Below are 11,385 nucleotides of genomic sequence, written 5' to 3' on the forward strand. Positions count from 1 at the left end.
CGAGTGGTCTGCATGCGTGTGTGCATGCACATGAGTTTCCGTGTGTGCGTGCACAGTCGTGTGCATCTCCACGTCATACAACGTGAGCGTGAGCGGCCGTGTCAGCGGCCCTGGAAGCAGCGGTGCTGGGCGGGCACGTGGGGACGTGGATCGGCAGAGGTGGGCGTCTGCAGGTGTCTGCACCCACCACGGCCACACAAGCTGGAGCAGGAAAGCCTTGAGTTAGACGCGAGGGAGAACTTCCAGGGCCGGGGCAGGGGGTGGATGCAAACGTGGGAGCAGCTTGAAAAGAAACCCTTGTGGTCCTGAATCCCGTGGGCGCCGCGACCCGGCCCAAGGGCACGCGTGCTGACGGCCCAGGGTTCGGACTTCTGGCATGTTTTGGGATCAGGACACAGTTGTCCCTGCTGCCAGCAGTTCTGGGGAGCGGCCGACCCCCCCCCCCGTCACGTGTCTGTCGGGTGGACACGTAGCTCCCGCGTCCCTGACGGGCTCATGGCACCTTGTTTCCACACCAGGTGACTTTTTCTTTTTTTTTTTTTTAACTTCATTTAATTAATTAATAATTCTTTTTTCCACGTGAGTTTTCCTTTTTCTTTTCTTTTTTTTTAATTTCATTTTATTTATTTCTTATTATTCATTTATTTTCTCCTGAGTTTTTCTTTTTTTCTCATTTTATAAATTTTATTTTACTTAGTATTCTTTTAATTTCCTTATTTTTTATTTATTTTCTTATTTCTTTTTATTATTATTATTATTTTTTTTATTTTCTTATTTCTTTATTTTGTTCCCAGGTGACTTTTTCAAGGACAGCCTCCCGGAGGCAGAGCTGTACGTGCTCTCCAGAATCCTGCACGACTGGCCGGACGACCAGGTGCACGCACTGCTGGGCCGGCTGTCAGGCCGCTGCAAGCCAGGTGAGACGGGGCCCGGGCCGGGGCCTTCCTGCACATGCGCACCCAGAAAGGAAAGACAGGACGAGGTGGCTTGGCGGAGAGCCAGGTGACCCGGCTTGGTCCGCGGGGAGCGTGCCGGGAGCTCTGGGAACCTCTCACCGGAGCCCCGTGTCCTGGCCCCATAAAGCCGGTGACTGGCGTCTGCGCTCTGGGGCCCCGGAGGCTCCTGGACGCGCCCCAAGTGGTCCCTCTGAGGACGCAGGCTGTGCACCTCCCCTGACTGCCGGCCTCGGCGCTCCGTGTCCCCGGGGCCGTGTCCGAGGCGGTCACAGCCGCCATGGCCCGTCAGGCCGTGCAGCAGGATGCATCCAGCCACCCCGCGGCCCCGTCGCAGGCCCTCGAGGTCCCAGTCCCGGAACCACGGCTCTCATTTCCGCGTCCTGAGCTCCTGGCATCTGGCGAAGCAGTTCTGGGGGGGCCTCCCTGCGGCCTTGGGGAGCGTAAACGAGCCGGCCATCCGCGTGTCCTGTTTTGTGCACCGTGAGGCTGCTTGTAGTCTTGCACTTGGGCCGGGAGGCGCCCGTCATGTGGGGTCTCCTATTTTGCACAAAAAGAAAGAAGGAACTGAAGTGTGAAGTGCAACCGGGCGTGTATGCGTAGAGACGGGGCTGTGGCCCAGGCGACATGCAGAGTGTGCAGGCGAGAGGAGGCAGGAGGGCCCCTCCCCGGAGCCTGTGGAGGGAGCGTGTCCCCCCTGGACCCCAGAGCTGGGCGAGGATGTGACCCTGGGACAGTGCGGTTGCAGGCGACGTTCATGGCCAGGAGGGCCGGCTGGGGGAGTGCAGGGGCGAGCCCGGGGCGCTGAGGCTTCCCCCCAGACAGGTTCACAGATGTCAGAGCTCGCACCCCAGGGCTTCCCTGCACCTGCAGAGCTGCCAGTTCGCGGGTGGCCTGCACCCAGGGCGCAGGGGTCGCAGAGCTCAAACTGGCCTTTTGTAAGATTTTCTTATGGGATTTCCAGCATGCGTGCGCCGTGATGGGGCCGCGGTCCCTGCACCCAGACTCAGTTTCTCCCACCCGTGTGCACGAGGTGAACCATCCCGGCCCCGGGTTGTGTCCACCAGCGCTGGGCTCGCCCCCGGCTCCGCGTCCCGGTGCTGTGTCCTCCTCCCATCCCAGGGTCTGGGTCTCTGTCCCCTGTGGTTCTGCTCACCCTGCACACTGGCGGGCAGTGTCCCCACCTCGCCACAGGAGGCCCGGCAGTCCCCTCACTGCATCCCACCCCCGTGCGGGGTGTCCCCACGGGGCCCACCGTGGAAACCTTGCCCTTGACCGCAGCTGGCTGTGTGCTTCGTAGGCGGCGGCGTGTTGGTGGCCGAGGAGACCGTGGACGAGGACCCAGCGGCGGCCCGGAGCAACCTGGCGGCGGCCCTGAGCCTGCTGGTGCGCCCCCGGGGGCGCGGCCGCAGCGGGGCGGAGTACCGGGACCTGCTGGAGCAGCACGGCTTCCGGGACGTGCAGGTGGCGGCCGCGGCGGGGGGCGCGCTGCACCTGCTGCTGGGCACCCGGGCCTCGCCGCCCTGAGCCCCAGCAGTGGGGCAGGCCGCAGCAGGCGCAGGGCGCTCGCCGGAGGTCCCGCTGCCGTGGCGGGAGCCGCGCAGTCTGTGCAAAGGCCCGGTGGCACCCAGGCCCCCTGGGCGCCTCCTCCACGCCTCTTTTCCCCGCGCTTCTGCGTGTGTTTAAGCAGCTGCTGCCTCACGCAGGTGGCGGGTCATGGGGTGGACAGGACTCCTTTCCACCCAGGTCCCCGAGCGACGCGTGTCACGCTCAACTCTTGTGTACGTGTGCCTTAATTTATCTTCTGAACAGGCAGGTGCCTTGCGCTCTTCTGTATATCGGGCAATGACAGTGCAGAGCAGCTCGCAAGGTGTCTGTGAGCGGACGTTCTGGAATTATTAGGAAAACGGTCCAGTCGGTCACATCCCTGGTGGCTGACGCGCCTCCCACGCGCGCGTGTGCACTGGTGCACGTGCGCGCTCTGTCTCAAATAAATAAATCCTTAAATAAAAATAGTAAAAATGAGCAACTGCGCGGGCCTCCACATGCTTATACGCCCAGTAGCTTTCTCTGTCTGGACGGGTTTTCTACAGAGACGCCAAGTTACGTCTACGTGTGAGCGTGTAGACTCACACCAATCGCGCCTGTGCTCGATGTTGTCTCATTAGATGTGCCTTCACGCAGACGTCAATGCATTCTTTTGGTCAGAGTCCAAATTTTAAAAATAATAATAATAATAATAGTAATGGCAAGTTGGGTGTCGATCGGAGCCTGGGGTGGAAGAGGGATGAGGTGGTGATGAGCGGGGCCGCGGCGTCCAGGGCGGTGCCCGCAGCTGCCCTGCTGCAGGACGAGGGTTCGGGCTCAAGGCCTCACCTGGCGCCCCTGAAACAGGCCCTTCGCGCCCCGCCCAGGCCTCTCCCTCCGCGTCCGACCCCTGCGCGGGGCTGGGGCAGGTGACCGAGCTCCTCCCACCCCGTCCAGGCTCCTCCCACCGCGTCCGACCCCTGCGCGGGGCTGGGGCAGGTGACCGGGCTCCTCCCACCCCGTCGGACCCCTGAACTGGCCTGGGGCAGATGACCCAGGCCCCACCCACCGCGTAGGTGCCGCTGCGCAGGCCTGGGGAAGGTGACCCGGGCTCCTCCCACCGCGCCCAGGCTCCTCCCACCCCGTCCGATCCCAGAACCGGCCTGGGACAGGTGACCCGGGCTCCTCCCACCGCGTCCGACCCCTGCGCAGGCCTGGGACAGGTGACCCGGGCTCCTCCCACCGCGTCCGACCCCTGCGCAGGCCTGGGGCAGGTGACCCGGGCTCCTCCCACCGCGTCCAGGCTCCTCCCACCCCGTCCGACCCCAGAACCGGCCTGGGGCAGGTGACCCGGGCTCCTCCCACCGCGTCCGACCCCTGCGCAGGCCTGCGGCAGGTGACCCGGGTTCCTGCCACCCCGTCCAGGCTCCTCCCACCGCGTCCGACCCCTGCGCGGGGCTGGGGCAGGTGACCGGGCTCCTCCCACCCCTTCCGACCCCTGACCCGGCCTGGGGCAGGTGACCCGGGCTCCTCTCACCGCGGGGTCCCCTCCTGCACCGGGTCCGCCGCCCCTGTCCTGGGCTGGTGCTAAGCAGGGAGGGCTGGTGCCCTCTCGGGGTGGCCGCGCTGCGTGACGCTGACGGACCCGGTGACATCGCACACCTGCTCTCGGTGGCTGCCACTTGTCTCAGGGACGCAGGGGTAGAAGCAACCGCGCTCCTCACCAGGCCCCTCGGAACATCCAAGTCGTCCCCCCCCCCCGTGGTCCCGGCTGCTCTGTGCCTGCGCCCCCGACGCCCCGACCCCACGACCCCGGGCCCAGCACGGGCCGCCCCTGGGCGTGCACATCCCCCGGCGCCCCGACCCCACGACCCACGGAGACCACGGCTGGGAGCCAGCGGCCAGATAACATCTCAGAAGGCGGCGACAGTCCGTGGGTTCCTTACACCACGCGCTGTCCCGTGTCTCTTTTGGTAGTAAAACACCAGAAAAATGAGATTACGACCTGGGGCCTCGCTGCCACACGACCTGCCTCTTCGTTTGTCGGGAATACAGCTCTTTTTAGGGGCGTCTGACGGGGAGCAGAGCCGGGTACGCGTGTCTTTAAAGGGCCTTAGTCTTCAGGAGCCAGGGGGGCTCTGGAGGGTGGAATTCTGCGGCTGCCCCCCCCCCCACCAGCACCTGTGCAGGGGACAGTTATTCCTGGACGCACCCGGCCTGTCGTTGGGCAGGTGTGTGACCCCAGGGCTCCAAGCAGCGCCCCCGGGGAACGCGTCACCACCCTCCTGACCACCGGCATCGCAGGGTCCCGTGGGGGGGGCACCATCTGACCCAACCGACCGGGTTCCTTAAAGGCAGGCCTCAGGGAAGGTACCCCCACCCCCAGCGCGCAGCCCACCCCGTCGTTCTCAGCCATCAGCTGCAAGGCACAATCTTTGCCAACAGTTTTACTACAATCTTTTGTTTAATTCCCACACCCGTTTTCCAGACACCGTGGGGCCGCGGCGTGAGGCCCCTGCTGGCCCGGTGCCAGGCGAGCACCCGGGGCGCCCCGTGCAGTCTTAGGCTCGGGGGTGCTTCTCAGGGTCCCCGCGCGGGCTGGAAACAACCCTTTGCAGGCCCCGGGCCTCCCTGCCTCCCCTGCCACCCCTCCCCTATCCCGGTGAGACCGTGCAGGCTGTGGCCTTTCCCGGGACACGAGCTTCTTGGTTTCTAGTGTTCCTCAGCCCCCTGCTCTGTAGGGCCAGCTCCCGTGCATCCCGGGCCCTGTGTCACCCGCACACACACTCCAAGGACGAACAGGTCAGTGCCTGAGCCTACCCGCCCACCCCCCCCCCACCCGAGGGAAAACGTGTCCTGAACCTCAATTAGCCCTAAGTGCAAGGGCTCCTGTTGGTTCGTGCAAACGGATTCCAGAAGCTTCCCGGGGCCCCCAGGGCTCCGAGCCGGCTGCTGGGAGTTCAGAGCTAGCGGAGGGCAGAGGCTAACCGCCCCCCACGGCAGGAGCCCCCCACGGCCGAGCCCGGCGCTCTAGAGAAGCTCCTCGCTCGTCCCAACTCCATTGCAGTCGTCAGCCTGGGCGCCCCCCCTCCCAGCAGACCTCTGGGGCACTGGCACTCGGTGCCCGGCCCTTCCGGCCCAGACAGGCCCGTACTGTTGTCACCTGGAGGTGCCCCCCACGGCCGCTGCGCCAAGCCTGGGGCCCTCCGGGGACCTTCCCGCTCCCTGTCCCAGCGAAGCCCCCAGAATGTGCCAGAATCGCCATGTTCGCGAGCCCAGACCCTGGGGCCCTCTAAGTGACTTCTGGGTGCTCCCCCAGCACCCCCTGCACCCTGGCCAGCACGGGTGCTCCAGCCTCACCTGCCTCTCCCAGAGGCCAGGCCTGGGCGGAGCCGGCATCCGCAAGGACACAGGGAACTGGACAAGGACACAAAGCTCCGCGATGCTTTGCTGGCATCCGGCCACCCGCTCAAGGGTTCCCTACCTGCCAGGGGGACGCAGGGGAGCAAACACAAGTGGGGCGAGCACGGGAGCAGGGAGGAGGAGGACGGAAGCGGAGGCAGGGACAGGAGAGAGACAGGAAGAGAGACAGGGAGGCCTAAAGCCAGTCGGGCGGAGCCCTGAGGGCGCCTCCTGGAGCTGGAGTCCCGCTGCGGCCAAGCCAGCGAGCGACACACCTTCCACTCCGAGCGACACACCTTCCACTCGGATCGCTCGCTCGGTTACAATCCAGTAAGAGGTTCAAGGTCAATGGAACGTTCCGCAGGACACAATGTCCGGGCTTGAGCTTCCCTCCAGGGGGTGCCCGGGGTGTGTGTGCATGTGTGTGTGCAGGTGCACGTGTGTGTGCAGGTGCCTTCTGCGTGTGCACAGGTGCCGTCTGCGTGTGCAGGTGCACGCGTATGTGCAGGTGCCTTCTGCGTGTGCACAGGTGCCGTCTGCGTGTGCAGCTGGACACACAGGTGCATGTGCGTGTGCAGGTGCCTTCTGAGTGTGCGCAGGTGCCCTGTGTGTGTGCAGGTGCACGAATGCACAAGTGCGTGTGCGTGTGCAGGTGCCCTCTGTGTGCAGGTGCACGCGTGTGTGCAGGTGCCGTCTGCGTGTGCACAGGTGCCGTCTGCGTGTGCGTGTGCAGGTGCCTTCTGCGTGCGCAGGTGCCCCGTGTGTGTGCAGGTGCACGAATGCACAGGTGCATGCGTGGCGGGCTCAGCATGGCCCCGTGCAGCGAGCGCCGCCGCGAGTCACCCGTCCATGCGGGCTGCAGCACCCCACATGAGGGCGCGGGGTCTTGGGGGGGCCCAGGCTTGGGCTCGCTGGTGGTGATGGTCTGGGGCGTCCGCATGGGCCAGTGGGCGGGGCGCTGGAGTGAGGACGGGTCGGGCGGCCAGTAGTGGGGACTGTGGGCTTTTGGAGAGGGAGGAAGTGCAGGTGGCAGGCGACCTGACCTTGCGGTCTTCGAGCTGACCTTGGGGTCTTCCAGAGGAGCCCGGGGCCGCGACGTGACCTCGGGGTCAGCACACGGGGCCAAGGGGTCGCGGTCGGGGGACGGGTCGCGCAGGGTCAGGGTCGCGGTGCTGGGCGCGCCCGGGGGGCCAGCGGCTGGAAGGAGCCCGGGCTCGCGGACCCGCCGCCGCCGCCCCCTCCCCCCGCCGGGAGCGGCCAGGGCCCGCGGCGACCTTCACAAGGTCACGGCGGCGGCCGAGCCCTCGGGCCGCACGGCGCATGGGCGGGGTCCCGCTCCCGGCATGCCTCGGGGCCCGGCGCGCGGGAAGGGGCGGGGCAACGGCAGCAGCGCAGCCAATGGGCGCGGCGCGGGCGGGCACGGGGCGGGACGCGCTGCGGCTCCCGGCAGCCCGCGGGGGCGCGGCGCGCGGGAAGGGGCGGGGCGTCGGCGGGTAGCGCGGCCAATGGGCGCGGCGGGCGGGGGCGCGGGGCGGGGCTTCGGGCCCTTAGCGGCTGCGCGCTGGGTGCCCCGTCCTTTCGGTCCCGGCGGCGGCAGCGCGGAGCCAGCGGCGCCCTCCCTCCCTCCCTCCCTCCCTCGGTTCGCCCGTCCGTCCGGCTGTCCGCGCCCGCACTCCGCCGTCCGCCGCCCGCCCGCCCGCCGCCATGACGGAGCAGGCCATCTCGTTCGCCAAGGACTTCCTAGCCGGAGGCATCGCCGCCGCCATCTCCAAGACGGCCGTGGCCCCGATCGAGCGGGTCAAGCTGCTGCTGCAGGTGCGCACGGCGCGTGCGCGCTCGGGGACCCGGGACGGCGGTCCCGTCGGGGGGGGGGGGTCCGGGCGTGCTGGGAGGGCTCGCGGTGGGGGGTGACAGCGGGGCGGGCCGGCCGCGTGCACCGGGACCCGCGGCCGCCGGAAGTGCGAGGCCGCGCCGCTTTGTCCGCGCGCCGCCCGCTTCCGGGGCCGGGCCGGCCGCGCGTCACGTGGCGCTCTCCGCGCGTGCGCGCTGGGGCCGAGCTCTCGGGCGCCCGGAGCGCGGGCCTCGCCCCCGCGGTTCCCACCGTCGAAGCCGAGCGGACCGCGGGAGCCCCGCGAGCGCCCCCTGTGATGGAGGCCGGGACTTTGCTCCGCCCCGTTCCGGCCTGAGAGGCGGCGAGCCGCGGCGCTCCGCTGGGAAGTCGTTGCGCCCGCGGCCAGCTGGCGGCAACATTGTTGCGGCGCCTCCTTGGCAACATTGTTGCAGCGCGTCCTTGGCAACGTTGTTGCGGGTGGGGCAGTGGGAACATTGTCGGTTGACCCGTGCGGACCTGCGGGGACCAGTGTCCTGGGCTGTGCCCCGTCCTGTCGAGCCAGTGCACGCTCCCGTGCACGGATGAGCGGTGCGGACTTGCAGGGATCAGTGTCCTGGGTGTGCCCAGTCCTGTCGACCCAGTGCGCTCCTCCCGTGCACGGATGAGCGGTTCCGACTTGCAGGGACGCACCTCCCGGGATGAGTGCCCTCCGGTGCTGGGTTGACCGGTGCGGACCTGCAGGGACCAGTGTCCTGGGCTGTGCCCCATCCTGTCGACCCAGTGCGCTCCTCCCGTGCACGGTTGAGCGGTTCCACTTGCAGGCATAGGCCCCCCGGGATATGAGCTCTCCCGTGGAGCTACCGTGCTCACATGCAGGAATTCCCCTCCAGGGACTCGCCTACCCTAGGGACGCTGGTTGGTACTGCGTGCGGGCCCTCTAACGAGCATGTCCGCCCGTCTATCTCGCAGGTGCAGCACGCCAGCAAGCAGATCGCCGCCGACAAGCAGTATAAGGGCATCGTGGACTGCATCGTGCGCATCCCCAAGGAGCAGGGCGTGCTGTCCTTCTGGAGGGGCAACCTGGCCAACGTGATCCGCTACTTCCCCACGCAGGCCCTCAACTTTGCGTTCAAGGATAAGTATAAGCAGATCTTCCTGGGGGGCGTGGACAAGCACACGCAGTTCTGGAGGTACTTTGCCGGCAACCTGGCATCAGGCGGGGCCGCGGGCGCCACCTCCCTCTGCTTCGTGTACCCGCTGGATTTCGCCAGAACCCGTCTGGCGGCCGACGTCGGCAAGTCGGGCACCGAGCGGGAGTTCAAGGGCCTTGGAGACTGCCTGGTGAAGATCACCAAGTCCGACGGCATCCGGGGCCTCTACCAGGGCTTCAACGTGTCCGTGCAGGGCATCATCATCTACCGGGCGGCCTACTTCGGCGTCTACGACACGGCCAAGGGTACGTGTGTTCTTGCTGTGGGGCTGCACGTGCGGCGGGGGCTCCGGGATCCGCTGTTGGCAGAGCCGCACTCTGCAGGGTGGGAAGTCTGACATCCACACGTCCACGGGGTTGCTGGCGTTCGTGGCGTCTCCTCGGTGTGTAGATGGCAGTTTTGTCCGTGTGTCCTCACGTGGGCCTCTTTTGTGCGTCTGAGTTTAGATTTTTTACAGGGTGTTGATGGTGTTGGATTAGGGTCTCCTCTGAAGACGCTTTACACTGTTTTTTAAAGGCAGTTATTTTTAGGTATCCGGGGTTTTCAGCGTGAACATTAGGGTGTGCCGTTCACACCCTGAAAGCTAGTGTCTGTGCAGCAGAACCGCCTCTTGTGTGGTACATGCACTTACCAGGCTCGCCTGTCCCTCTCTGTAGAGAGAGCCCGTTCGTTCCCAGGCACTACGCGTGGGCCTCAGGGACCGCTCTATGCCCTGCGGGTGGTTCCATGCCGTTCCCTGGTCGCGGGGGCTCCACGTGGCACCAGGGCAGGCAGTACTGCTCTTGCCCCGCTGTGCGTGTGGCACTGGAACCTAACGCTGGCTGGTGACCCCGCAGGCATGCTCCCAGACCCCAAGAACACGCACATCGTGGTGAGCTGGATGATCGCCCAGACTGTGACGGCCGTGGCCGGCGTGGTCTCCTACCCCTTCGACACCGTGCGGCGGCGGATGATGATGCAGTCCGGGCGCAAAGGAGGTACGTTGTCTCGGTCCTGGTGACCGGGACTTGTCCTCGGAGATGAGAGATACAAGAGCTCCTGGAATGACGGGCCCTTTGGTGGCCTCAGGCCATGGGAAGCGGGGCTAACAGATGAGGTTCTTCACAGGGTTTGAGACCGTAACTGTTGATCCAGGGGCGCTAGAACCCTGCAGCCCTGCCGGGTACCTGCCCGGGCCCTTGGTGCTGCCCGTGCTTTGGTCTTCTCTACGCTGGCCCGGGACCTTGCACTGATCCCAGGAGTGGACACGGGGCTGCAATTTGGGTGTTTTGGTTATAGCCACAGCAGTGGGCTGAGCAGCGGCCAAGACCTGGAGCTGTTGGTGTGCAGAGCCTCATTTTTCCCTGGGATGAGAAATCCAGGTCGCCTGGAGGGTGGCATCCGGTTTCAGTGTGTGGACCGTGTCTTCTGGGTTTCCCTTTGCTCTTTTCCCGAGTAACCTCCCAGTAAGCTCTCCTGTCTGTCCCTCTTGCAGCTGACATCATGTACAAGGGGACCGTCGACTGCTGGCGGAAGATCTTCAAAGATGAAGGGGGCAAAGCCTTCTTCAAGGGCGCGTGGTCCAACGTCCTAAGGGGCATGGGGGGCGCCTTCGTGCTGGTTCTGTACGACGAGCTGAAGAAAGTCATCTAGACATTCCTCCTCCAGACACGGGGGCCAAGGGAATCACGTAGAATCCTTTTAACTGTTACGGACCATTGATCTTCGAGAAATTCCAGTGTCCTTGTCCCGGCCAGATCACGTAGACAGGGCTGGGGAAGGTTCCAAAGGGGGCTCATTGTGATCGATCATCGGCACCAGGTTCCATGTTTTGATTCCGGGGGGAGGGCAATCATGACGTCTTCGTGGGTCCACGGGCTGGCAGCTCCGCCGCTCAGACCATAGAGTCCAGGTGCTTGTGGGACCCGGGTTGTGTTTAAGTATTTATTTAAAAAAAAGAATCATGTCTCCATTTGTACTTAAGCACTGTTCTCTTTTGCACAGCCGAATATTTGCAATTATGTTCCACGTCGGGCATTCTGCTGCAAAACCATAAAAACTGGGACACAGAGTTTCTGGTGCATTGTTTTCAACGGAGCAGCTTGTGGGCTCTGGGCTCGGGCATGGTGAGCGGAGGGGGGGGGATGCAAGGGGTCAGGGAGGCCACGTTCTGCTCTCCCTGGAGAGTCCTTGGGGAGAGTCCTTCGGGGACTCTCGGATGAGATTCCTAGCACCCTGGTGAGGTGATGGAAACAAGCTCATCTGCAGCTCGTTCTGCCCACAGACCACCCTGGGTGCTGAAGACAAGCCAGTGCGAGGGAGCCTGGGGCGTCTGACCCTCCCTGCTCCAGATCCAAGCCTCCCATTCTGTGCCACCTGCCAGGACCTCTGGGGCCTCCTGAATCTTCCCCCGCCCTCACCCCCGGTGAAGGAGCCAGTGTAGCCAGTCTCCCTGCTGAGAAAAACATTCCGGAAGTAGCCC

At 65.2% G+C, this 11,385-nt stretch overlaps 3 protein-coding genes across 4 annotated transcripts in view; 2 read left to right on the forward strand and 1 right to left on the reverse strand.

Moving 5' to 3' along the window:
- Positions 1 to 2,978, forward strand: part of LOC140627721 (probable bifunctional dTTP/UTP pyrophosphatase/methyltransferase protein) — a 60,591-nt gene extending 57,613 nt beyond the window's left edge. For both annotated transcript variants that reach the window (XM_072816263.1, XM_072816262.1), the window contains exons 12-13: positions 795 to 917; positions 2,254 to 2,978. In XM_072816263.1, coding sequence (XP_072672364.1) covers positions 795 to 917; positions 2,254 to 2,480 — 350 coding nt within the window. In that variant the 3' untranslated portion in view covers positions 2,481 to 2,978. The remainder of the gene's footprint in view (positions 1 to 794; positions 918 to 2,253) is intronic.
- On the reverse strand, positions 524 to 7,588 carry LOC140628574 (uncharacterized). Its single transcript, XM_072817836.1, has 6 exons — positions 7,556 to 7,588; positions 7,198 to 7,457; positions 6,946 to 7,054; positions 6,660 to 6,840; positions 2,110 to 4,166; positions 524 to 1,493 (listed from the first exon to the last, which is right to left on the reverse strand). The coding sequence occupies exons 1-5, from the start codon at positions 7,586 to 7,588 to the stop codon at positions 3,172 to 3,174; spliced, it is 1,578 nt and encodes a 525-aa protein (XP_072673937.1). The 3' UTR covers positions 524 to 1,493; positions 2,110 to 3,171.
- LOC140627724 (ADP/ATP translocase 3) lies at positions 7,416 to 10,974 on the forward strand. Its single transcript, XM_072816270.1, has 4 exons — positions 7,416 to 7,697; positions 8,683 to 9,169; positions 9,761 to 9,901; positions 10,399 to 10,974. The coding sequence occupies exons 1-4, from the start codon at positions 7,587 to 7,589 to the stop codon at positions 10,554 to 10,556; spliced, it is 897 nt and encodes a 298-aa protein (XP_072672371.1). The 5' UTR covers positions 7,416 to 7,586; the 3' UTR covers positions 10,557 to 10,974.
- Positions 10,975 to 11,385: the final 411 nt, after the last annotated feature.

This window comes from Canis lupus, chromosome X, assembly GCF_048164855.1.
Source record: "Canis lupus baileyi chromosome X, mCanLup2.hap1, whole genome shotgun sequence".
Classification (NCBI taxonomy): Eukaryota; Metazoa; Chordata; class Mammalia; order Carnivora; family Canidae; genus Canis; species Canis lupus.

Coding starts and splice junctions, on each gene's coding strand:
- LOC140628574 (XM_072817836.1), bottom strand. CDS start 7,588: ATGGCGGCGGGCGGGCGGGCGGCGGACGGCGGA. Junction 7,055..7,197: donor CGGGACCCCGCCCATGCGCC/GTGCGGCCCGAG, acceptor GGGCGCGCCCAG/CACCGCGACCCTGACCCTGC. Junction 6,841..6,945: donor CTCCTCTGGAAGACCCCAAG/GTCAGCTCGAAG, acceptor TCCTCACTCCAG/CGCCCCGCCCACTGGCCCAT.
- LOC140627724 (XM_072816270.1), top strand. CDS start 7,587: ATGACGGAGCAGGCCATCTCGTTCGCCAAGGACTTCCTAGCCGGAGGC. Junction 7,698..8,682: donor GGGTCAAGCTGCTGCTGCAG/GTGCGCACGGCG, acceptor TCTATCTCGCAG/GTGCAGCACGCCAGCAAGCA. Junction 9,170..9,760: donor CGTCTACGACACGGCCAAGG/GTACGTGTGTTC, acceptor GTGACCCCGCAG/GCATGCTCCCAGACCCCAAG.